Source organism: Bufo gargarizans, chromosome 6, assembly GCF_014858855.1.
Source record: "Bufo gargarizans isolate SCDJY-AF-19 chromosome 6, ASM1485885v1, whole genome shotgun sequence".
NCBI classification, from domain to species: Eukaryota; Metazoa; Chordata; class Amphibia; order Anura; family Bufonidae; genus Bufo; species Bufo gargarizans.
Window position 1 is genome coordinate 139,058,421 of NC_058085.1, and position 27,381 is coordinate 139,085,801.

General features: G+C 43.6%; 1 protein-coding gene across 5 annotated transcripts in view; it reads right to left on the bottom strand.

Moving 5' to 3' along the window:
* Positions 1–27,381, bottom strand: part of TANC2 (tetratricopeptide repeat, ankyrin repeat and coiled-coil containing 2) — a 479,564-nt gene that overhangs the window by 105,545 nt on the left and 346,638 nt on the right. For all 5 annotated transcript variants that reach the window (XM_044297175.1, XM_044297173.1, XM_044297174.1 and 2 more), the window contains one exon: positions 13,367–13,549. In XM_044297175.1, the coding sequence (XP_044153110.1) occupies positions 13,367–13,549 (183 nt within the window). The remainder of the gene's footprint in view (positions 1–13,366; positions 13,550–27,381) is intronic.

Sequence of the window (27,381 nt, forward strand, 5' to 3'; positions counted from 1 at the left end):
GGCTCACCAAGAGGCAACTACCATCAAGGGATGTCCCGTAAACGATCACATGGATCCCCCCCTAACTCGAACACAGAGTCAAATCGAGCCAAGAAGCGAACCTGGAATGGGACTGAGGGAAAAGACAAAGAAACATAGACAAGCAACTTCTGCGAAATTCTGATGTCAAAGATGGACATAATTCGTCTCTATCATATAAAGGATGAGGTCGAGTAGAGTATGAAACACACGAGTTATAGCCGTTTCTAGATATTATGGATAATAAGACCCTATCTGGGATTTAGATGGGATATGGAGTAAGAAGTATATATCTGAGTTCAAGTGAGGGAACAGGTAAAAAAAAAAAAAAAAAAAGGGGGTAGCGACACAAAGAAATGATTTATTCTGGTGAATAAAAATTCTGCAATTCTGGTCAGAAATGTGCCAAAAAAGTGAAGTCTAAAAGAGTAAGATGCTGGGGTCTAGATTGCGTTCATGGGAATAAGGGAAGGGGGTAAAGTTATATGTTTTGTTACGCTCCATGGCTGTACAGTAGAGTAATGGGAGTGTGTGCTCAGGAAGTGAAAGTATCCTCCAGGTCGAAATCCAAACAAATTCTGTATTAATATTAAAAAATGAAAATAGTGACGGGGAATGTAAAAGGATTAAGGGCACCAAAAAAAAGAATAATGATTCTTAGACACCTAAATGTAGATATTGCATTACTGTAAGACAGGGATGCCCAACCTGCGGCCCTCCAGCTGTTCCAAAACTACAACTCCCAGCATGCTCGGACAGCCTACAGCTATCAGCCTACAGCAGGGCATGGTGGGAGTTGTAGTGTTACAACAGCTGGAGGGCCGCAGGTTGAGCATCCCTGCTGTAAGAGACACACCTGGAGGAGGCCGACTTCTGGCACATGAAACGTTTAAGCCATAAAATAATTTTAGTGCAGCATGATGACAAGGGAAGATGTGAAGGTGAAAATAGAAACAGAAGCAGGACAGCTCACTATATATAATGTATATGGGCCTAATTCAGCCCAGGTGCCCTTCTTTGGGGAACTGGAAACAGCAATCCTGCAGGAATATATGGGGCAAATATTGGTGGCGAGAGATTTTAATGTGGTACGAAATATACAGGAAGACCGCTGACACCATAGACGAGGGACATACACAAGACCATCAGTGACATACACACTTGAATCATTCCTGACCTCTACAAACCTAACAGTTGTCTGGAGATTCTATAACCCGACAAAGAAAGTATACACACTATTCTCATGCCCAACAGTTATGGCCGAGGATAGATTATGTATTGGCCTCACCACAACTTATGCGAAAAACAAACATGACAGAAATAACGGATAGGATAATATCGGACCATGTGCCGGTACTTATGGAGATAACAGAAAATACACCTAGAGGGACAGACTATATATGGCGACTCCCTAGCTATTTAGCCACTGATGAAGAATTTATAGATAGACTGAGGGGATGGTGCTGAGGATTCTCGGACAATAACGCAATTCACAAAGAAGAATATCTGTTATATTGGGAGACAGCAAAAGTAGTCATAAGAGGGAATATAATTTCGTACACATAGATAAAAAAAAAAAAACATACAAGTCCATTATAAACAAGCTACTGATAAGGTACAAAATACACATACAGCCTTTTTAGCAGAGCCCACAGAGTTGAACAAAACTAAGTGGGTGACAGCAAAACATACCTATGATTATATGCCAGAACTTATAGGACCACATCAGGTTGGATTTACAAAGGGGAGAGCGGCGGTAACAAACATAAGAATGGTATTAGCAGTTCAGGACTTCCTTCTCCACAACCAGGTAAAAAAAATAGCCACTCCGCCCTTCTATCTATAGACTTGGTGAAGGCTTTTGATAATGTGAACTGGGAACGGCTTAGGCGGACTCTTGATGCATTTGGTAGCAGGGGCTTGTTCAGATGAATGCTGAAAAGTATGTACGAGAGGCCAAAAGCAAGAGTGAGCATTCCAGGCTTTGGAACCACTGGTTCGCTTTATGATCCAATCAGATACGTTCCGAGGAATTCAAGTGGGAAAAAGAGATTAAACTTACCTGTTTTGCAGATGCATTTTGTTGTTTCTGAATTCCCCAAGCAAACACCTGGGAAAAGTGCTGGAAACCATGCTATATTATGGGGAAGTCACTGGATATAAGATCAATGTAAAGAAGAGTCAATTGCTATATCTCCGAGGGCCTACGGGTGGCCCCATTTTTTCCCAGGAAGTAGAGGTGAAAACACAACATCTGACATATCTGGGCATTGAGATAGGCAAACAACCATCTTCACTATATGCGTTGAACTATCTACCCTTAAGAAAATAGAACAGGAGCTGGAAAGATGGTCAAATTTAACGCTCTCCCTTTTCGGCAGAGCTCATCTCTTAAAAATGGTTAGCTTCGCTAGGCTACTCTATCCCATGCAAACAATACCTTTATTAATAAGACACATAGATATTAAACTACAAAGAGCCTTTATTTTGTTCCTATGGAAAAAGAAAAGACCTAGGATAGCTTATGAAAAACTATGCTTGCTGAAGTGGGAGGGGGGAATACAACTACCCATCAAAAGGAGATATAATCTGGCAGCCCTCACTAGACATGTTAGAGAATGGATTTGGGATACATCTAAGTTCTTGAATACTCCTTTGGAAAGGGAACTGGTGGCCCCTTGGGACCTAGTGGCACTTTTACATACCAGAATTAAAGACACACCACCTTTGGTCAAATCTTATACTCTGATAAAAGACACAACAGCAGCATGGAGGGCGGTCAGGAAAATATATAGACTACCTATGTATATTACACTATATATGCCACTATGGGCCTTGCTGGCATTCCCGCAAGGGAGACAATCCAAAAAGTTTGAAATATGGAGGGATAAAAGGTATTAACAAGTTGGGACAACTTTTATCACCGTCAGGAACAATGATACTCTCTTGGCTGGAGTTTCAAGGTAAATTCCAGCTCCCGAATTCACATTTCCTGCCTTTCAGACAACTAACTTCATATTGCAAAGCGCAAGCAGATAACTTGGGGGACCATGAAAGAATGGTGTGGTTTGAGGCCTTGATGGGTAAGGAGGGAAAAATAGGCTAATTATCCTATATAGGAAAATTCTGAATATACAATCAATTCTACTGGGAGAGGAGTATTCAAAAAATGGGAGACTGAGTTAGGGGATCCTGCTTTAACACCTTAAATTAGGGCAGATATGGAAAAAGTAAGACAAGCTATCAGTAGCATGCAATTTAGAATAATACATAAAGCTACATAGGCTTTTGACCTTTCATACAGGGATGCCCCGGCACATTACCTTAAATGGTGTCCAAAATGTCATCTACAGAAAGCTAACTTACTACATGGTCTATGGGAATGCCCCAACTTAAACCAGTTGTGGAAAGCAGCTATTGAATATATTAAGAAGGTATGGGACATACTGTAGATATACCACTTTCCCCACAACAATGCTTCTTCCGCTATATTATTGGAACCTACTGAAAACTCAACAAAGGAAATAGGTATCAAGGGAGTACATCTTTTATTATTATCGGTTAAAAAAAATATACTGAGACACTGGCTATCCCCCACATCTCCTAGTTTTGAGTGATTGGTACTATGAAACAAAGAGACTAGACACAGAAAAAGAAAAGGCGACCAAGTACTTTTTCCACAAATGGAAAACATTTATGCTACACTCTATGTCTAGTAAGGAATTAGAGGAGGCGGTGGCACCGTTCAAAGAAAGTAAGTGGTACCTTATGGAACAAGTGAAGGGGACATTGGGGAGATTAATTCCCAACGAGGAAATTAATGACTATTAACAGACTATAAAAAGATGGAGGACAACAGGGTTTTGATACAGTCATGGAGCAGGGGATGTTAAAAGGTTAACATGTTATGAGTTAAAAGATTGAAAAGTGGTAATAAAATAATAAAATGGGAATTGTTGCTCAATTATTGCAGAAAAACTTATTTTTTATAGGATGATAGTTGTAAGCAATGACAGATCTGTAATGTACATGTATACACCGACTATTGTAATCAAGTAATAACTTGTATAACTCTTCCCTCAATAAAATTTATAAAAAATAAATAAAAATGAAGGCAACTATGTTTCTTGCTTACTTATATCATTCATTTCAGTGTGTTCCCTTGTTTCCTGTCAGAATAAAGAGTGAACTGGAACAGGGTTCCTTTTTTCCCCATCTGACCCCATGGAAGCCATGAAGATGGCCTCTGAGGACAGTATGGGCTCATAAGGCTACACAGCAGAATGTACTTTGGGTATACAATAAAGAAATGCAATTAGATGCGCACTGAAAATTTTACATTAACAGTAAATTCTGACCCAAAACGTCACTGGAAAGGCCTGGGAAGTTCTACCTGACCTCGTATTGAAAATTGCTAGAAATGTATGGCAGTACTAGAGCACGTCTCAGTCAGCAGGATTGTCAAGATACATAAATCCTAACATAAGGGCTCTTTATTCCTAATCTCCCATGCTAAAATAAAACCTAAGAAACAACGAAAACAGCCTGGCACAATTCAAGCCGCGCTCCTCATACGCCTCATAACTGATTTGCATGTCTCCGACTTACAGCCTGGAAGGTATAAAACAAGACGAGATGGTGTTGTGCAGAGCAGACATAGCAGCAATCATTTCCCAGAATTCTGATCATCAGGGACATGTCTGGATGGTGCATGATCTCTGCTGTGGAAGCACAGAGTGCGTGTGCGATGCATCTGTATGTCTGGGACCACAGCAGCAACAACGCCCCCCATGCACGTCATTGGGACCCACAGCTAGCCGCAAAGCTAGAAATCGGCACGTCACTCCTCCTGACTCTGACGCTCTGTAGCGTGGCATGTCTTGCTAATTCCTCACACATCTTCTCGACCCTGCACTGTGTGCAAAGCCTGCTGCTCAGCAGAGGGCATGGGCAGAATGTTTAATAAGCCATACAGGAGCCGGCGGATTAAACGAACAATGCATTAATCTCACCTTGACATAAGGGCTCTGCTGACAATGTACTGCGGCTTTTTATGCCAGCACAACATTACCCACTCAGCACTGGCACTGCAGATAGACTACTACAATAATGCTCACAGCAGCGCACATCTGTAGCTCACAGACATGAAACATACTAAAGTGCTATATGCAGTATTATATGTTCCATATACAAACCGGTGGTGATAAGTTATAGATTGTGTCACTATTGGTCAGGCTGGCCATAGACAAAGTATTCGCCGGAGCACAGTTGGATTTCAACATGCCTGATCCTTTTGTTCCTGGGGAGATAAGCTGCTGAGGTGTCTAACAGCGACTTACTCCCCTAGCCTCATTCAGAACACATGCACGCTCTACTGAATTGTGCATGCGTGGGGAGGGTTTGAGGCAGATATCCTGTGGCTCATTTGCCCACAGATGTTCCATATGGGCCTGTAGATCCTGCACGCTCGTAGGTTACTGAAGCTGGATTTCTAGCTGGTCCTACAAATGCTCAATTGCTAATAAATCCGATAACCAAACAGGAAAAAGGAAGCAGGCTCAGACTTTCCCACATGGGGACAGGGGAATCCACCGGTGGTGCCGTGAGCATTGTGGGCTCCAAGTCCTCCACCTCTTGCATTAGTGGCACATGGCACAACAGACTAACTGCACTACATAAGGAGAGGCAGCCGACAGCATCTCAACCTGCCTAGGCATCCATATAAAAAGTGGGTAGATTAAAAAACTAAGCAGTTTATTATTACAGACGACACATCTGGTGGTAGCCAACAAGGTACCCTCCTTCCCCAGGGACCTGCCTTCTCAAAATCGTTCAGGGACACCTATAATCAATCATCTTGAGAGTCTTGCTGCTGTCCGCTGCAGTGCAAGCAGGTAGGATTTACATGCAGTTATACAGTGGGCCCCTAGAATGAATTTTACTGGTGGGCCCTAGGCACCCCAGTCTGACACTGCAAGAAAGTGTTGCAATCTGGTGGAGACATTCCTGGGAAACACTTGTGTGGGTGAGTATTATCCTGCTGGAAAATACCAGTTGGAAGCCCTGCCATGAGAGGCAACACATGTGGCCACAGGATGTCCTACACATATCTCTGAGCTGATAGTGTCCCTGGTGTAACTACTAGTGGTGACTGACTCTCATATGTGATGGCTTACTAGCTCATTACACCAGGAGTTGGAGCAGTGTGTCACTCCACAGCAAAGGCAGGATTGAAGCGCTCACCACCAGGCCTTCATACCCAACCATAATCAAATCCCAAACAAAACATGGATTTATCGCCAAAGATGATACAGTTCCAGTTTCTCTTTCATGACACTACTGCAAATGAAGGTCATGGTCCGGGCAGACAAAGGGGTGTGAAATGAAGATGCTACCTGTGTCTGGATGGTGGACAACAAAACTTTGGGAGCTCGTGCTTGTAGGGAGATCAAACAATCCTCTCTACTGGCAGTCTGTCTGAGCTGTCCAGGACCTGTTCCTCGTGTGTGCATGCCCTCACGTAACTACTGATCCCAAAACCTTGGTGTAAGTCAAAATGGACTAAATGGCCGGCAATTAATCGAAATAACCATCCTGCTTCTCTTAGTTCAATGATGCGCCCCCTCTCAAAGTCTGTCTTCTGGAGAAAAAGTCTTTAAGTGCATTGTAGAGACATGTCTAGCAGTCAACGATCTCTAACAAAAAAGTAAACTGCCCCAAAGTAGCTTCTGAAAGCCTTTTTCTAGGAGGAGACCCAGTGTCTAATCAGACTCCGCCAGTAATCATTTACAGATCTGGCTGAGACATAAATACATGCTGAGTTTTGCAGCAATCCAACATTTCTATCTGAGTGAGTTATATATTTTTTTGTCAATGAATTGTAATATGCATGTATGAGATGAAATTTTGATTTTGGTGGAAGGTATTTATCTTCATCCTCACTTTGCAAAGACTGACAGCAGTGAATGACAGCCAGTAAGGCATCTTCCCCCTAATGATTTGGTACAAGAATAAAATATACTGCAGTATAGTGAATATATTGTAGCAACTTTTTACATAAAGAAACAGACTGGTCTCCTGCTACTTCTGCAGTAGTCTAACGGTCGCAATACACCTATGGGTCCATTCACACGTCCGCAAAATGGGTCCGCATCCATTCCGCAATTTTACGGAACAGGTGCGGACCCATTAATTTTCAATGGGGCCGGAATGTGCTGTCCACATCCGCATTTGCGGATCCGCACTTCAGTTCCGCAAAAAATAGAACATGTCCTATTCTTGTCCGCAATTGTGGAAAAGAATAGCCATTTTCTATGAGAGTGCCGATGATGTGCGGTCCGCAAAATGCGGAACGCACGTTACCGGTGTCCGTGTTTTGCGCAAAACACATGCGGACGTGTGAATAGACCCTTGGGTTAAGGTTGATCAAAACAGACGATTTCAACCAAGATCATTCATCGTCTGAAATTTAACAATGAACGATTGTTTAAGCCGAATGATGCAAGACCACTGTCGTCTGATAAGAAGCTGGCCATGTTTGAAATTTTTGTCCGATAAACAAAATAGCTGTTCAGTTATCGCCCAACTTCTGTGTGTATGGTCATGTTTAGAACCAGGAGGTATCTCATGGACTATAGGTGTTGGTGGTCAACCCTGTGTGCGAGCTGACAAAGTACAGTAGTTCCCTGGGCACCAATTACACCTAGAGATATTTCATCACCACAATGTAAAAATTCACTTACTTTAGTGGTTTATACACATCAGATAACGTTGTCCAGACTCTTTACTTTTGGTGTAATTGGCCAATGTGTACAAAAGTGGACTCCCAACTGTCCACTGACAGCAAAATGTTGGGGATACGAGGATCAGAGATGTAGGATTTTAAAATTATCCCTCATCTGTTCCTATGCAGAGGTGTACAACAGCTGTGAATTCTATAGCTCCATTTTTTTTTTTAAGTCGGGAGAGATAGTTGTGGACTGAACAAGTTTCCACATTACACATTTTTGTGCAATTTTATGGATTCCAATCATATCTAGTGATCATTGTTGAGAGTAAATGACATCTAGAGTTTGTGATCATAATTTCTGGTTTTAAAGAGTTCGCACAAGATAACTAAAAATCTCGGACAAGCTCTAAAATGACTTAAAATTAATAAAAGCAAACATCTTACACTCAGCTGTTACTCTAGCGCTATTTTCTGTGGCACCACCCGGTTCTCCTGGAGTGGTTGACATGCCTGAATACTGTAAGTCACGTGACCACTACAACAAATCACCGTTCTCAGCGGTCTGAGGACAGCGATTGGCTGCAGCAATGAGGTACCGTATCCTGTGACATCACTGTGACATCCCAGGATACAGCACCAGACACATCACCACTGCCGACTCTCAACAAGTAGAGCCTGGAGAACTGGATCAGCACCACAGAAAATAGTGCTGGAGAACAAGAGGAGTAGATGTTTTTTAAGCCATTTTAGAGCTTGTCTGAGATGTTTTATCATTATGGACAACCTCTTCAATCAGTTGTGTACTCTGGTCATCAGACAGGCCTTACCGTCAAGTGTGACCAGTCAATCTGAGGTCATCTGATTTGAATGAGTGGACATTGCATTGACCATCACCAAACTGAGATCAATGTTATATAACATCATTCATATATTTTCACAACATTTCTGTGTGCAAAATTTTGGGGCACATATGTAAAAAGTGAGATATGCCAAATTCTAACTTACCGAATCGCTGTAAATGCTACGTAGTTTTTTCTGCAACTTTTTGAATATGTACAGCTGCTCTGACCATGTAGAAGTTGTCCAACATTTGCTCTTGAAGATGTCAGCAAAACGGCTTTTGACAACTCCTTTAATCAGTTGTTAGTCAGTCTTAGGCCACACGCACACGACCACGTGCTGTCCGGGAAACACTGCCCGTGTGTTGTCTGTATCCCCTGGACTGGCAGCAGCTTCTCTGACATGAACTCACAGCATTCTGGTGATTTATGATGCAGTGAGTTCCAATCTGACCACTGGTCTATTGTACTCTAGTCACATGATGATGATGATGATGATGATAAATCTGGTGCATTATTAGACTGTCTAGTCCAAATTTACACCTCTCCCCTTTTCTCATTTAAGCCAGACCCCCTTTTCTGTAGAAGTCACAAAAACTGTATAATAGTGTCTAGTGTTGAGCGAACTTGTGTTTTAAGTTCGGCGTCTAAAGTTCGGGTTATCGAAGAATCCCGTTATGGATTCCGCTACCACGGACCATAACGGAATTTAGAATCCATAACGGGATACTTTGATAACCTGAACTCGAACTTTAGACGCCGAACTTAAAACACAAGTTCGCTCAACACTAACAGTGTCTAAAACGGTAACAAAATGGGGTCCAACGAACGGACACAAGGTTTTGGCACAAACTGCATTTTGAGTAGTGAATCTCCTCTATGGTACATGCGTGTGCACCGTTACACTAGGTCTGTAACTTATGACAGCTCTCCTCGTCGGGTTTCCATCCGTTTTTGAGCATCGGAATAGCTTAACCTGCTGTCATGAGCATTCTAGTAAAATAATAGAAATCATAATACATAAGGATTATTAGTACAATAGGGGGTTGTTCTGGATTAGGAAGGCTTTGCTGCTGTATTGCAAAAAACAGCGCCACACCTGTTCACAGGTTGGGTGTGGTATTGCAGTACCGCCCCATTCACTCTAGGCAAGCCTACTTGCATTACCAGGCACAACCCTAGACAGGGGTGGCGCTGTTTCTAGAAGAAAGCAGCCAGGTTTTCTAATCCTGCACAACCCCTTTAAAGGGGTTTTCCTCAGGATAGGTCATCAGTATCTGACAGCCCTGCCAATCAGCTGTTTAAGAAGGCACCAGTGCTCCTTCACGCAGCTCACCAAGCACAGTGCCGTACATTGTATAGCGGCTGTGCTTAGATTGCAGCTCATCCCTATTTACTTCAATGGGGCTGAGTGCCATACCAAGCATAGTCTACGGCGCTGTGCTTGGTGAGCAGAGAGAAGGGCGCGGCGCTCACAGCGCTGGTGCCTTCTTAAACAGCTGATCAGCGGGGGTCCCCGAAGGACAGGTCATCGGTATCAAAATCTCGGAAAACCCCTTTAATATCTGAGTGGAGGATGTAATGTAAGGGCTGGTTCCCACTGCGCTACGATTTGTAAGCTGCGTTGTTTTCCTCTGCTTCTTATAACTTTATTAACAGCAAACATTTTACTATACATACTGCTAAAAAGGTGGCCGAGCTGTACAGCTTGTCTACGCAATCATCATGGCCCTGTAATACACAGGCGTCTCTACCACATTAAGAATTTAATGCCGTCTGAAAGGAGCACACGCCACTTACATAACACATTGCCTTGCTGCAATAGATGAAGGTTTGCAGAGTCCGCATCGATCTCTAAAGCAAAATTTATGGCGTAGTGGCCCCTCTGGGAGACGAATAACGCTGGGCTCGCTGTGTGAGTCAGACCTGCAGAGCCTCATTAGACAATCAAGCCAGTTAACTCAATAAGCAAGTCTTTAAGCCTCTTAAGGTGACAGCATCGAGAATCGTACAGTAGCAGCTGCTCTATAGACACCAACGCTAGTCAGGGTTAACGGCGTGAAGAAGATGGGTATTAATACAGCAGCAGCGTCACATGGCGCCCACTAGCCCATGATCAGGTGCACATTTGCCATGGTTCATAGTGCTCCTGTCTGCAGGCAGAGGAAGCTGCCATTTTATCTTTGGATGACCCAATACCACAACCCAGTTTTGCACATTTACAAAAAGTCTGTGTTATGACTGGAAACAATGGGCATGTGTAGCCATGACTGGGAGAAGTCTCCTCCATGTGGGTGTGGTCCACAATAGGAGTCTCGTGTGACGGTAAAATGTCAGGGGTATTCTGAAAAATGCTATTTTCCAGAACCAGTCCCATTCTTTTCAATGGACTGTGTCTAACACCCCCAATAAAGGTGTTGTCCAGTTTCAGCAGGAAACCAGACAACCCGCATGATCCACCTGAAATAAAGAACAGGTAAGTACTTACCTGACAGTTCTGTGCAGCTACTCCATTTCTTCTGGCCAGGCTCTATTTACCCAGCTTCAGGGGTGACGTCACAATGACAACACATGAGTGCTGCAGCCAATCACTGGCCTCAGCAGTGCATCTGACAAGGCCAGTTATTGGCTGCAGTGACCACGTGTTGTCGACATGACATGGATGACTAAATTGTTTTACGGGAAAAGATTCTGCAAAACTTATTTTACTCATTTAAATTCCTGCTCATTCTGGGCTTTGAAGTCCAGGAGGCGGCCCTATCAGTGATTGACAGCCTCTCCCCTATGACTGTGTATACAGAGATAACTGTCAATCACTGATAGGACCGCCTCCTGGACTTCATAGCCCAGAATCAGCAAGTAAATAAAACAAATACAAGTTTTACTGATTCGTTTCCCATAAAACTAAATATCAATCTGCTCATCTCCTCCTGCTCTATAACATGCTGCCTGTACCTTACATTGCATTTTCATGGTGACAGGTTCCCTTTAAATAGAAGAAGGCTAAGCTGTAATCCCAGGCTTTAAGTTTTTTTATGTTTGCCACTAGTTGAACAATGCAAGGGGGTCATTTATCGAGACCGACGTTTGCAACAAACCTCCTTCCCCCCAGAAAACTGGCATAACTGATAATAAGTTTGCCAGGGCTAGTGGCCCTGCTGTGCCCCATTTCGGAAAGTGGCGAGGGCAGTGTGGAAATGTCACTTGCACATAGATTTAGAATCAATGGCATTTAAAAAAAATCACGTTTTTTTTTTGTTTGTTTGTTTTTTTTACATTGGAAAAGTGGCCAAAGGGGATGATAAATCTCCCCTAAAGTATTCAGTCACTTAGTATAAGAAAACCCCAACTATTCCAGGGCTTAGTAACCATGCTATGTCCATGTGCCACCCTGACGGGGGCGTAGAGGGATGTTATATAATAATGACCTGTATGAGGTGCTCGTCCATTATTCATGCGCTCAGACAGAAGACACATTGTCAGTGAGCCTTCCTATGAATCACAATGGTCTCTCACCCCGCTCAGCAGCTCTTAATAATTTAATACAGAAATATAGGTGCATTGTACATGTATACAAAGAAGCGGAGATACACGTATGTTACTCAGTAATGATTCACTTTCCAAAAGCAGACAATCTGAGGAACCAATGCAGAACTCGGAAGCCTGAGGGTGAAATGTACAAATCACATAGGCACTGCTGAAATACACCCATCTAAGGGCGCCGTTTCAGTTTTCGCCTCAGGCAGGAGAAAGGCTAGGTGCACCCCTGTGCAGGGCTAGACACTGTTCTAGTCTTGCTATTGTTTGGCTTATTTTCTGTCATAGCTTTGTGCCATACTACCGTATTAATAGACATATATACGCTCCTACCCTGCGGCCCAGATTTACTAATGTGTCTGTGCCTTGATTCTGTCTAAAAAGTGGCACAATTTGGTACAACTAGGATTTCTACCGAATTTTCTGGCATTTTCAAAAAGCTGGAGTGACTTAGTGGGAACAGGGCAAGCCTTTGCTGAAAAAATGGTGGGACCTACAAAGCGCCACAAAATAAATTCTGTTTAAAAGTAAGCCAACCAATAATTGCTATAGAATTAGACTAAAGTGTCTATCCCTGCAGCAGATCTATCATCCAGGCTGAGCCTGGTTGATAAATCTAGTGCTGGTCTAGACAGACGGCCTAATAGGAATGCGTCTCGTGATACAGGAGGTAGAAGCACGTGTTTTGTAAAGGGAGGTAGATGTAATGCCGAATGTGCCGGTCACCAAGCTGACACCTACATGCCAGGCCCAAAGGCTGAACCTTGCATGGAAGATATAGCGATGCTAACTAGAACACCAGCAGGCACTGCATACTGTCTGAATAGGGCACAAAAACATTTGGAACATTCATATGTGGAACGATTCATAAACATAAGACCACATTCAGACAGCCATAAAGTGGCCAGTTTTTTTTTTTTACCTAAATTTCAATGCTAAGGTTCTTCTGAACCAAGTGGATTACTATAGAAGTCTAGGACTGAGGGGTAACGGATACTAAAATGCAGCTGCATTATGGCCATCTGAAAATGGCCAAACTCAAACATGAAATGAAAAGCAAGAAAAACTCTAGGAAGTACAATTGAAGCCTTTAAGGATGTGGTCCAATGCCAGGCTCCCACGTGCTGTACAATCTGAACATGTGCATCACTGAACCCCTCCTGGCCTTCATACCTGGATGAATCATCGATAATGGTCGGCAAGTACTTTTGAAGAAGTCTTAATTACTAGGAACTGCCCTTACCAGTTAGTTTCTTGACTGGCTGAAGCCGCACACTGATGGCTTGGTGAGTAAGAAGGGGCGAGGAGGGCAGCGAGCGGGACATGCCCTCCATCATACGTATATGCTGCATGCCCTCTGGCACAGGGAGAGAGGTGATGGAGTAATCCGGCTCAAACGCACAGTCGTTTTCAGAAGAGGAGCCACCTGTTGGATACAAGCAGTTATTAATGAAAGACATTCTCTATCATAACAACAACATGCATTATACACTAAGAACATAGGCATGCTGTGGACTTAAAGGGGTTGTCCAACCCTTTACAAGTGATGGTGATCCCGAGTCACTACCTGATCATGGGGGCCTGGCGTCCTGCACCCTGCCAATCAGCTGTTCTGCAGTATCTCCAGCGTGGGAACTATATAGCTCCACCTATTGAGCTGTGGACGGACAGCACTGCAGCACTGCTCCTACTGACGTGAATGGGATCGACACTGCGTTAACCAGCTCCATCCATTGCACAACAGACAGAGCCGTGTAGTTCCAACAGGTGATCAGAGGGGGTACAGGATGTCAGACCCCCAACGATAGCGATGCCCCAACCAACTGAGGGTTGGACATACCTGTCATTTCAGGTGATTTTTCAGACTAAGGTATTCTGTGTACATGAGGAGTGGCACTATTTCTGCCCATTACATACCTATATTTTGTATTTAATCACCAGTTTGTCCCTCTATAAGCTCAGTCTCAAATTGTTATTTCCCCGTGAGCTCCACTCTACATAGAGAAGAGGAGACTCTGCTCTGCTATCTCTTTATAGTACATTAAAGGGGTTCTCCGGGAATTAAGAAAATGAAAATACTTAAATATTACTTTATTATAAATGTATTCTCAAATACCTTTCATTAGATATAATGGATCGTTTTGTCTGGGGAGCAATCATCAGGGGAAACAAAATGGCCGCTGTCCTATTAGTATATAAAACCTGTCCTAATCACACAGCAGGATAAGTTACTTCACAACACTGAGCTAAAGAGCTGCCTCATCCTCCTCTCTGCGATGCTTGTCAGGGATTATGATCCTAAATACAGATGATAAGATCTTCACCTGAATCTCCGTAGGAAAGGAAGTATAGAGAGGATGGACAGGACAGACTGTGGTTATGGAGACTGCATACAAGAACTGCTGCTCATTTCCTCTCCTCATAAACTCCATTCCCCAGAGATTCAGCTGAAGATCATATTAAACTGTATTCAGGATCATAATTCCTTACAGAGAGGAGGATGAGGCAGCTCTTTAGCTCAGTGCTGTGAAGTAACTTGTCCTCCTGTGTGATTAGGACAGGTTATGTGTGCACTAATAGGACGGCGGCCATTTTGTTTCCCCTGATGATTGCTCCACAGACAAAACAATTCATTATAACTAATAAAAAAGGTATTTGAGAAAATATTTATAATAAAGTAATATTTATGTATTTTCATTGTCTTCATTCTCGGAGAACCCCTTTAAATGCAACCTATAAGGTTGAAAATAGTGTTGAAGAGCGCAGGCGGATTGATATATAGTTTTGTGGGGAAAATAAAAATCAATAAAACCTGTAATTTATACATTTAAATTACTGCTCGTTCTGGGACCGCCTCCTGGACTTCAATGCCCAAAATGAGCAAAAATTAAAATGAATGAAAAACTGAATCTTTTCCTACAAAACTATATATCAATCTTCTCAGCTCCTCCTGCTCTACATCACACAGCCTGCAGATTACTTTGCATTTTCATGGCTACAAGTTCTCTTTAAAAAACAGTACTGAGCAGTGTTGCTGTGAATCAATCACTGGGAAGGGATGGGGGGGGGGGGGACTCCAGCATCTGTCTGTGCCTTGGTCTCCTCCTCCATGGACTTCAATGGCAGCAAGTAATCCAGTCCCCCAATAAGCTGATAGTCCATTTAATCTCTCAAGACAGATTTCAGCTGTGAATTGAGAGTGAATGATCAGTTCAGGAGGCAGAAGGAGGAGAAGAAGCATTATACAAGTGGAGAAAGATGCATTTAATGCATGATTCCTGTGGATCTCAATGCTGAACTTCCACCAGTTAAACTGGGGTCCCAAGTCCTCTGTTATTCCTCTCCAAACAACAGTGACAAAGAGCATGTGTGCTGCCGCTGTGTGTGCGTTTGGTCAGTAAGGCCCAAATCAGGCTGGTTACTAAGGGGTTAACCCTTAGTGACCAGCCTGATTTGGGCCTTACTAACCAAGCATTTTTGTTCCTTTTTTCATCGTTGCCTTCCAAGAGCTATAACTTTTTTTTATTTTTCTGCTATGTAGCCATATCCTGTAGTTTTTAATGGTGCCATTTTGAGCTAGACATAACTTTTATCAACCCTTTCTGAGAGGGAGATGTGAAAAAACAACAACAATACTGCCACTGAGTTTTATAAATTTTGCAGCATTCATTTCTCTGCATAAATAACAGAATTTCTTTATTCTCTGAGTCAGTACGATTACAGCAATACCAAATACATGTAGGGGGTCATTTATTAAGCTGAAATACGCCTAGTTGTGCCGCAATCTGCAACTTCTCTCGCTCATGCCAGGTCTAAAATAATGGGTTTGGCGTGCGTGGGGACGGGGCGGTAGGCCTGCTCATTTACCATTTTCTACGCCTGTTTCAGGCATAGAAAAAAAAAGTTCTAAATGCAAGACAACTAGGAAGGATACGTTCGGTGGAACCACCGCCAGCTTAGGGGTTTATTAAGATCGAGACTGCCGCACACTTCTGGTCACGTGTGCCGCTGCGTCAGGTGACGCATCACGTGACCGGTCATGTGACGCAGGGGCCGTGGGAAGAGCGGGCCGGCGCACGCTATAAATGTAAGTAAGGCCATTATGGACTGTCATACGCAGGACCTCTGAAACGCTACAGCGGACCTTTACTTTGGACCTCATCGGACAGCCAAGTAGTCCTCTTAAGCGATTAGTCCCCGCTTTGAACAATCATCTATACTATAGATTTTGTATGTGTAACATCATTCGATGTATCTGTCCCCTGATGATTTGGTGTGAGTCAAAGAAATGCGTTGGAACACCTTTAGTTACTACTGTTTCTCCTCTCCTTTCCTTATACATCTTGACGAAGCTGGGCAGTCACTGTCCTGTTTTCAAGAGTGAGAGGTAGGGACTTTTAGTCTTATGGGTCTGAGGATTAGCATATAAGGATATATAGGGACAAAGACCCGCTACCTTATCTCTTAACTACTGTCCTTGCTACTCCCTCCTTCCCACTCGCATTTATCCATCATACAGTTCTGGATGACTAGGCATAACTTTATATATGTATTGTATGTACATTGCACGATCAAACTATTTTTGGGCTAATATTTTTTACAATGTATATTTATTAAATGTTAAGTTTTAATATCCGCTTACTACCCCATGTGATATCAATTTGTCTTATTTTGGCTGCTGATACAGCCACCAAGCTTTGACTATAGCAATTTAGTCGTGTGATATTAGAGATTTTATTTTTGCAATTTTTTCATTGAAAAGCATATTTTCAATAAAAAAAAGCGTATTGCTTAACTTAATAAATGTTTGTTTTTGTTTTTAACTTTTTTTTTAACCACTTAATAGTCTTACAGCCTGCTGGGGAACACTCAAGGTAGGCTTGAGGCCTACATCAGGTCCCAGCCAGCCTATACATGCATCTGCACCCGGAGATCACATTTGCGGGGTTCCAATGGGGGACAGAGGCACTTAAGGGGTTAAAACAGCCCAGATTGGCACTCCTGCTGGTCTGGGCTGTTAGAGCAGGATTGCGGGTCTCATGTAAGAGCCAAGCCCCTGCTCTCCGCTGCACTGGGGACCCATGCAATGCTTAGACTGGGCCGCCGTGAAAAGCCTAGCCTAAGGCCCCTTAGTGAATGCCACAAAAAGGTGTATGGGTGGTCACTAAAGGGTTTAAGGGAAGGGAGTCAGCTCCGAAACACCTCCAAATGAGAGTAAGTGGTGTATAGTGTAAGTGGTGCTTGGGCTGATTATGTCATTTTTATCTTCACACTCACTTGCATTCTGACACTGTGCTCCCACAAACCAGCAATAAAATGCATTGAGAGGACTCCTGAGCTCATGTACATAATGGAGAGGACTCAAAGAGAAGTCCTCTCAATTCATTTTACTGCTGGTCTGGGTAGGGTGACCACATTTCCTAACTGCCATTCAGGGACACTTACTTTCACAAGTGCATTTCGTCAAGCTTATACTTGAGACTAGCAAAAACATATCTGCCTGTGCATTTTTCTGTATTTCTGCAGACATTAACTGGCTACTTAGACATCTCTTAAGAAATAGATTTATACCGTATACTGTATATTGTGGGGCACAGTGTATGCTATATGTGTATAACATAAACATACTCCACATGAAAACTTACCATTACTTGGCTTGGCCCTTGGGGATCTCGGACACCACTTCCACACTTTGGCCGGGGGCTCGGCGGAGCTGATGTTGTGTTTTATCCTAATGAGAAAGATTTCATAAAAAGGATTTGGAGAAGGGGCAGAGGGATAGCAGAGCAGGGAGAGGCTGGTGGTGCTACTAGGGGGTCATACCGTGGGGGAGTAATAAAGCCCACCATAATGCCCCCCCAGTAGAAATAATTCTCCTTGTAATGCCCCCAGTTGAGCTAATGTTCCCATAATGGGCCAATTTAAAATACCCCTTCTCAATGCCCCCGTAGATGACCCCATAGTGCTCCTCTCCCCCCTTTACCATAGTACCCACCATAATGTGTCCCAGTATAAAATGCCCCTATACAGAGCCCCCCATATAAAATACCCCTTCTTTTTAGCCTCAGTAGATGCCCCTATAGTGCCACCCAATAATGTGCCATTAAGATGTGCCCCCATAGATGCCCCCTAATCATGTGCCAGTAAGATATGCCCCCAATCATGTGCCAGTAATAATAGCCCCCCCACCATCATGTGCCAGTAGCCTGAGTGCCCCCCATCATGTGCCAGTAGCCCCCTATCAAGTGCCAGTAGCTCCCCTTATGTGCCAGTAGCCCCCTATCAAGTGCCAGTAGTCCCCCTTATATGCCAGAAGCCCCCCTTATGTGCCAGTAGCCCCCCTTATGTGCCAGCAACCTTCTATCATGTGCCAGTAGCCCCCCTATCATGTGCCAGTAGCCCCCCTTATATGCCAGTAGCTCCCATTATGTGCCAGTAGCCCCCATTATGTGCCAGTAGTCCCCCTTATGTGCCAGTAGCCCCCCTTATGTGCCAGTAGCCCCCCTTATGTGCCAGTAGCCCCCCTTATGTGCCAGTAGTCCCCCTTATGCGCCAGTAGTCCCCCTTATGTCTGTGCCAGTAGCCCCCCTTATGTGCCAATATTGTAATTTGTACATATTTTGATCAAAGGTGTAAGGACGAGCACTCTACCATTTGGTACACATTTATTTGAATTAATAAAAATGTATATAATAGCATATAAAACTTCTTAAAACAATAACTTTATAAAATAACACTAAAGTAAATATAACCACAATGGGGTAATGATTTTCTTAGTTGGAGATGATCGGTTTCTCAAGAGTCCTGAAACTGTGTTGTATGAGGTCCTCTAATTATGAATTTGTACATATATATAAAATAAAATAAACTTATACTTACCTCCTCCAGGATGCGATGCAGGCCTCTTCCGGCCTGTGTCCCTCGCTGGCTCAGGAGGTGCGATGACGTTAGTGCTGTCCTGACCTAGTGCTGGCAGCCTATCAGAGGAACAGGGAGGGGACACACCTCTCCCTCCCCTGCCGGCTGCCGCAGCACAGACATTTGTATCGGCGTCCTGAGGACGGCAATACAGATGACTATAGAGATGAGTGAGCGCTTCCACAATGGAAGCGCAGCGCTCATCTACTGCTGTGCCCTGCCGGCGCCCCCCTTCTGACAGCGCCGCGCTCTGCCCTGGGCGGCCACCCGGCCCGCCCGGTCCAAGAAACGGCCCTGGTCACAGCAGCGGTCGGTGGCTCAGGTCATTCCGGGACACTGCATTGTCCCAGAATGAGGGTGACCGGGACCTGGGACAGACTCTCCAAATGCGGGACTGGGACACGTGGCACCCTAGGTCTGGGGGAGCACCATGTCGGAATGCAAATGAGTATGAAGATAAAAATGACATAACTGGACTCGGCGTCACTTACACTATACATCTCTTACTCTTGTTTGGGGTGGGGGGGTTGGAGTTGACAGATCCCTTTAAACTGTATGAGGTTGACGGAAACAGTGCTGCACTTGGCGGCCCGTAAGGCAAAGTGGCAAAATGCAATGTCTGCCGCCATGTGTAAGGCTACTTTCACACTGGCGTTTTGAATTCCGTTTGTGAGATCCGTTTCAGGGATCTCACAAACGGTTCAAAACGGATCAGTTCAGCCCCAATGCATTCTGAATGGATAAGGATCCGCTCAGAATGCAGCAGTTTTGGTTCGTTCCGCCTCCATTCCGCTCTGGATGCGGACTTTTGGTGTCCGCCTGGCGATGCAGAGCCAAACTGATCCGCCCTAACTTACAATGTAAGTCAATGGGAGCGGATCCGTTTTCACTGACACAATATGGTGCAATTGAAAACGGATCCGTCCCCCATTTACTTTCAATGCAAGTCACGACGGATCCGTTTTGACTTTGTTCTTCATAATGTAAACAAATCCATTCTGAACTGATACAAGCGTTTGCATTATAGGTGCGGATCCGTCTGTGCAGATACCAGACGGATCCGCACTTAACGCAGGGGTGAAAGTAGGCTAACACGTCAAAGGGACTGTTGTAACTGGATAACCGCTTCTAAAAAGCACGTCATGTCTGGCCTACTGCTGGGGGCATGTATTACAGAGGCAGGGTTATCACTTCTCTATGATGTCCACAAGCCCTAGGAGATGCACCAAAACTAGAAACTAGACATACTTAATATCTTCTCGGCAACACGAAAACTAATATTAAATAATATTTATTATATTTAATAATATAAATAAAAAAGATTCATATCTTCTGTTTGTAGACAGATAAACCACCATCTGTTCCATAAACAGTATAAGAAACAAAAGTCCTTATGTTCATGGAACCACCTGCTAAATAAGCAACAATCCTGTTTGCACCAAACACACTGTAGATATATTTACACCTCCAACAAAAGTACCGCCCTCATCTAGGCGCAGCGTACGGGATTATTTAGGTTGGCTGATAGCAAATAACTACACATATGGATAGCCTACAGAAGACTGTACACAGAAGTCTTATCTTTCTTCTGTGGAAGATAAGACAAGTCATTGCTATAGCAGCAGTCTGGGAACTCGGCCAAGTGCTTGGTTAATCTTCTCCTTCCATTATAACCCCATCTTGACTACCAATTTTACTATTGTATTCACGGGAGCCTTGTATTAAAGGGATAGCAAAATCAATGCCACAGGGATGACAGTTCTATCACTGAGGAACTGCACGCATCCAAGTATGATACGGCATCATATCCAAATGGATGCCAAATGTGGCGCAAAGCTCTACATACAGAAGGGGACTCTAGCTGCAGGATAAGGTAGTGGTCACTTGCACAGGTATGTCCATAAGGCTTCATGCACAGGACTGTATCCGTTTTGCAATATGTAAATCGGGGATCCGTAAAACATGGATCCAGGCCTGGTGAATGACATTTTTTTTTAATGTGCCTAGAAATGTCCTATCCTTGTCCGAAGAGCGAACAAGAGTAGGGCATGCTCTATTTTTTTTTTTTTTTGCAGGACCACGGAACAGGCATACGGATGCGGACAGCACATGAAAAAAATAATAGGTCCGAACCTGATCTGCAAAAAAAAAATGCAGATCAGATGCAGTTGTGTATATGAGAAGGTTCTATGGTCGCTTGAACAGGTATGTCCATAAAGAAGGTTCTATGGTCGCTTGCACAGGTAAGTCCAAAAAGAAGGTTCTATGGTCGCTTGCACAGGCATGTCCATAAAGAAGGTTCTAAGGTCGCTTGCACAGGTATGTACATAAAGAAGGTTCTATGGTCTCTTGCATAGGTATGTCCTTAAAGATGGTTCTATGGTCAATGTACAGGTATGTCCATAAATAAGGTTCTATGGTCGTCTGAACAGGCATGTCCATAAGGAAGGTTTTATGATCGCTTGCACGGGTATGTACATAAAGAAGGTTCTATGGTGGCTTGCACAGGTATGTCCATAAATAAGGTTCTATGGTCGTCTGAATAGGCATGTCCATAAAGAAGGTTTTATGGTCGCTTGCACAGGTATGTACATAAAGAAGGTTCTATTGTCGCTTGCACAGGTATGTACATAAAGAAGATTATATGGTCGCTTGCACAGGTATGTCCATAAAGAAGGTTTTATGGTCGCTTGCACAGGTATGTCCATAAAGAAGGTTTTATGGTCGCTTGCACAGGCATGTCCATAAAGAAGGTTTTATGGTTGCTTGCACAGGTATGTCCATAAAGAAGGTTCTATGGTGGCTTGCACAGGTATGTCCATAAAGAAGGTTCTATGGTGGCTTGCACAGGTATGTCCATAAAGAAGGTTCTATGGTTGTCTGAACAGGCATGTCCATAAAGAAGATTTTATGGTCGCTTGCACAGGTATGTACATAAAGAAGGTTCTATGGTGGCTTGCACAGGTATGTCCATAAAGAAGGTTTTATGGTTGCTTGCACAGGTATGTCCATAAAGAAGGTTCTATGGTGGCTTGCACAGGTATGTCCATAAAGAAGGTTCTATGGTGGCTTGCACAGGTATGTCCATAAAGAAGGTTCTATGGTTGTCTGAACAGGCATGTCCATAAAGAAGATTTTATGGTCGCTTGCACAGGTATGTACATAAAGAAGGTTCTATGGTGGCTTGCACAGGTATGTACATAAAGAAGGTTCTATGGTCGCTTGCACAGGTATGTCCATAAAGAAGGTTCTATGGGTCTAGTGCTGAAAAAACATAACTGTAGCTGCCCATAGACTCAGACAGAAGAACGTGGTCTATGGTGTCTTCTGAGAGGACATGCGTGCAGATAAGTCGGTCTATGATCTAAACTATTTATCCAGAGAACTCTACAGATCGCAGAAAAAATCTATAGGATTCTATGTTTGCTAGGCAAGTCTGATAAATAGCCTGACATAGGGAAGGAATCTCCAGCATACATCCACCAGGACTAATACATCCACATACATCGCTTGTATGAGGCTAATTAGCCATCCTATCAGCTGAATTATTGATGCAATGGACTATGATCTCCTGCTCGTCAGTGACTCCCCGACTAATATGCCTGCTCAATTCTGACAATGGCTTTAGAAAACAAGCCACAGCCATATAGCTCTTGTATGGTACATTTTCAGATGAGGCGGGTGTAACAAATCCAAAAAGTCTGATCATTGTTTTTCCAATGGCAAATATTAGGCTATTATCAAAAGAAAGTAGGTAGTTTGTGCCAAGTAAAATGCAGTATATTTGGCCAGCTGTAAAGGCGCTGTCCTTCTTAGCTAGTACGAAACGGGTGACAAGTACATAAACGTCCACTAGGTGGCAGTACAACTGAGCTCTGCAGTCCGCAGTATATTATTTACCAGTCGTACAGAGAAGCAGGAGTAGAACTCATGACATCACAGCACTTAAAGATAGTGACCGGGCGGGAAACATATCATAGGTTTATTAATCGGCCTGAAGCAGATAACAGTCATGAAGTCGGGGGGCAGGACAAAGAAAAACGTAATCCTTGCAATCTGCTAGGATCTTCCATCACAGAAAGGCAGTCTGGAAATCTTTAAGAGTTTTCCAACATTTTACTACTGATGACCTATCCTCATGATAATACGGACTTCTCCATACTTGTCAAGCACAGTGCCGTACATTATATAGCGGCTGTGCTCGGTATCGGAGCTCAGTCCCATTCACTTCTATGGAGTGAGCTGCACCTAGGCCACAAGACCGATGATCGTGTTGTCACAGGCCTAGTAAAAGCTGTGAGAGCTGGTGCCTTCTTCAACAGCTGATCAGTGGGGGTCTCGGGTGTCGGACCCAACCGATCAGATACTGATGACCTATACAGAGGATAGGTCAGAATTATTTAAGTCTCAGAAAACCTATGTAAATGCTAAGTATACGGTACCTTTGTGGTCAATTTTTTATGATTGCATTTTAGTAATTTTGAGCTAAAAATAATTTTTTTCAATTCGTCTTTATTAAATATATTTTTTTTTAATTCATTTTACACGCTTATATAGCGCTGAAATATTCCGCAGCGCTTTACAGACATTAGCATCAAGCTGTCCCCTATGGGGCTCAAATCTGAGGTTCCTATCAGTATCTCTTTGGGATGAGTACCCGGAGGAAACCCACGCAAACATGGGGAGAACATTAACATATAAACTCCATGAAGATATTGTCCTTGGTCAGATTCGAACCCAGCACTGCAAGGCAACAGTGCTAACCACTGAGCCACCGTGCTGCCTATTGAGCCATTCTGTCACAAAGGGTTTTCTAGCATCTAATAAACCTTATCTCTCAATTACTGAAAGGTCATTAACAGTTATTTAAAAGAGCATTTACATGGCCAAAGAATGGGGCAGATTATCGGGAAGGAATGGTTGTTCCTGACAATCAGGCCGTGTGAATGTGCCACCAATCACCCGATGAACGAGTGGCTCGCTCATTCATCGGGTGATCCTGTCGTTCATGCAGGCACCACCGATGTGTGGTATAAACAGCGATCTGCTGCTCAGAAACCATAATTCTGTATAAGGACGAGGGACCGCAATATAGCGAGCCCGCATCCTCATACAGTGAAGTAGGTGCAGCGCTCTCCTTTACTGAACGAGCAGCTGACTGTCTGACAATGGGGCCCTCAGTCGGCCTGTGTAAATCCAGCTTTAGCCACAGTAAAATAAGAATTGAGCTATAATGAAAATGTATGAGATAAAAGAAAAGGAGCCATCAGCTTAGCTGTCTGATGGAACACAGTGAAAATTCAGATCCTGCCTGCATCCTTCTCCCACCTGAAGTTCGGTGGCGGTCTGTAAAGTTGGTCTGGAGCTTGGGTAGGTTTGTGTGAGGATTGGGCATAGCTAGATGCGTGGCTCAAGGAGAAAAAAAAACTTGCCATATAATGTTTCCAACTTCCCAAGTTGGGTGATATAGATTTGGGTTCACTCCAATGGGTACAGTTACTTTGTGGTCACAATTGCTGATTGAGCGCAGTATCTGCAGAGATGAGTTATGGCCGTAAGAGGTATTCATGGCAGCCTGGCCTGAATGAAGAAGCTGAGAAGATGTCACCTGTGACTGCGTCTAATCACTGATTCACTAGACCGTGAGTCCCGGCCCGACCGCGGCTTCCTTGACCCAAACAGACTGCATCATGGTGTTTTATGATATTGTTAGTTACTATCTGATTGTGGGTTTAATGTGTTGTGCTCACATCATCATGTGATGATGACTCCCTACCCCTGATTTAAAAGATAATGCATAGAATATAGTAATCACACTTTTTCAGTAGATCATATATTGGGCTTTAAGAAAATGTAAATGTTATACAATAAAAACTAAAATGACGTTTTTGAAAATGAGGACTTCCCAGGGCTGGATTGAAGGGAATCCGCCATATTGTGCAGACAGCAAGTTATAGAGCAGGAGGGGCTAAGCAGATTGACGTACAGTTTTTTGGGAAAAGATTCACTTTAACTGATAAGTTGTATTTTATTCATTTCAAAGTCTGCTCTTTTGTCTATCACTGATAGGAACACCTACTGGACTCTGTAAGTAGAAGATTCATACTTGCCTGCTCCCCGCTGGTTCCCACGTGTCCATGTTCCGGTCTCCGAAGTGTTTACAGCCGGCACTGAATGGTCACAATCTCCATTGCAGCAAATAACTGGCTTCTGCAGTCATGTGCCAATTGCGACCATGTCCATGCAGCGCCAGATGTAAACACTCCAGGGACCAGACCATGGACATGCGGAAGCCAGCATGGAGGACCGGAGCAGGTTAGTATGAATCTTCGATTTACTGAAGCAGGCTGAGAGCATTAGATCCTTATTCCCGGAGAACCCCTTCTAAAGAGTTTTACGAGTGTTTAATATTGATGATGTACACTCACCTAAAGAATTATTAGGAACACCTGTTCTATTTCTCATTAATACGATTATCTAGTCAACCAATCACATGGCAGTTGCTTCAATGCATGTAGGGTTGTGGTCCTGGTCAAGACAATCTCCTGAACTCCAAACTGAATGTCAGAATGGGAAAGAAAGGTGGGCTACAACAGCAGAAGACCGCACCGGGTACCACTCATCTCCACTACAAATAGGAAAAAGAGGCTACAATTTGCACGAGCTCACCAAAATTGGACTGTTGAAGACCGGAAAAATATTGCCTGGTCTGATGAGTCTCGATTTCTGTTGAGACATTCAAATGGTAGAGTCCAAATTTGGCGTAAACAGAATGAGAACATGTATCCATCATGCCTTGTTACCACTTTGCAGGCTGGTGGTGGTGGTGTAATGGTGTGGGGGATGTTTTCTGGGCACACTTTAGGCCCCTTAGTGCCAATTGGCCATCGTTTAAATGCCACGGGCTACCTGAGCATTGTTTCTGACTATGTCCATCCCTTCATGACCACCATGTACCCATCCTCTGATGGCTACTTCCAGCAGGATAATGCACCATGTCACAAAGCTCGAATCATTTCAAATCGGTTTTTTGAACATGACAATGAGTTCACTGTACTAAAATGGCCCCCACAGTCACCAGATCTCAACCCAATAGAGCATCTTTGGGATGTGGTGGAACGGGAGCTTCGTGCCCTGGATGTGCATCCCTCAAATCTCCATCAACTGCAAGATGCTATCCTATGAATATGGGCCAACATTTCTAAAGAATGCTATCAGCACCTTGTTGAATCAATGCCACGTAGAATTAAGGCAGTTCTGAACGCAAAAGGGGGTCCAACACCGTATTAGTATGGTGTTCCTAACAATTCTTTAGGCGAGTGTATAATCAGGATAGGTCATCAATACCTGATTGGTGGGGTCTGACACCCATGGCTGCGGCGCCACCTCGCAGCTTTCCAAACACAGTGGCGGCTATTGGACAGTGGCTGTGCTTGGCTTTGCAACTCAGCCCTGTTCACTTAAATGAGACTGGGCTGCACCTAAAATGTCATCACACCTGCCTGTCCTGTCAATTAAAGTTCAGAGGGCACAAAAGTTGCAGAGAGAGCAGAGCCTCTAGGTGTAAAGGCAACGCCCCCGTTGCTCCTAGAGGTTCATTTGCATATATTAAAACTTCATTTTTCTCAGCAATGTGGGCACATATGAACATGGGACCAACACAGATGCCTTCAGCTGCCAAGCGTTCATGTAACAGGTCAGCCAGGTTCATAGGTACAAATCTGCTGACAGATGCCCTTTAAAGTGATTGTCCAGGAGTTTAATATTGATGACCCATTCTCAGGGTAGGTCATCAATATCTAATCGGTGGGGGTCCGACTCCCGACACCCTTGCTGATCAGCTATTTGAGGAGGCCAAGGCGTTCCGGTGAGCATTGCAGATGTCAGAAGCATATGAAGTATATCCTTTCCTAAAATGATTTGCCTGTTTCCTTTTCTACCCAAATGACATATACTGACTAAAGACATATTTACATGCATGCTATGTATTTTGCATCAGTATATCCATTGACATCTTACACATTTACATCCACAGATTTCAACAGGGAAAGCGGGAAAGTCATCAATAAAGCCCTTCATGTTATATTACCAGTAGCTTTACCCGTATGCAAACTTCCTCATAATGAAAAATATTATAACACTGGTCAAACTGGGGCAAATTACATCCCTTTGGGCAATTTTGCTAATAATGAAGACGAATGCCTCAATCTGCCCAGCTGAAAGTCTGTGAAAAATGTGGCAGGTGAATCGCACTTTTCTGAGGATATAAACGGTTTAAAAGCGGGGAGAATATAATTATGGAAAAATGCATATATCTAATGGTATGTTTGATGGTTTTTA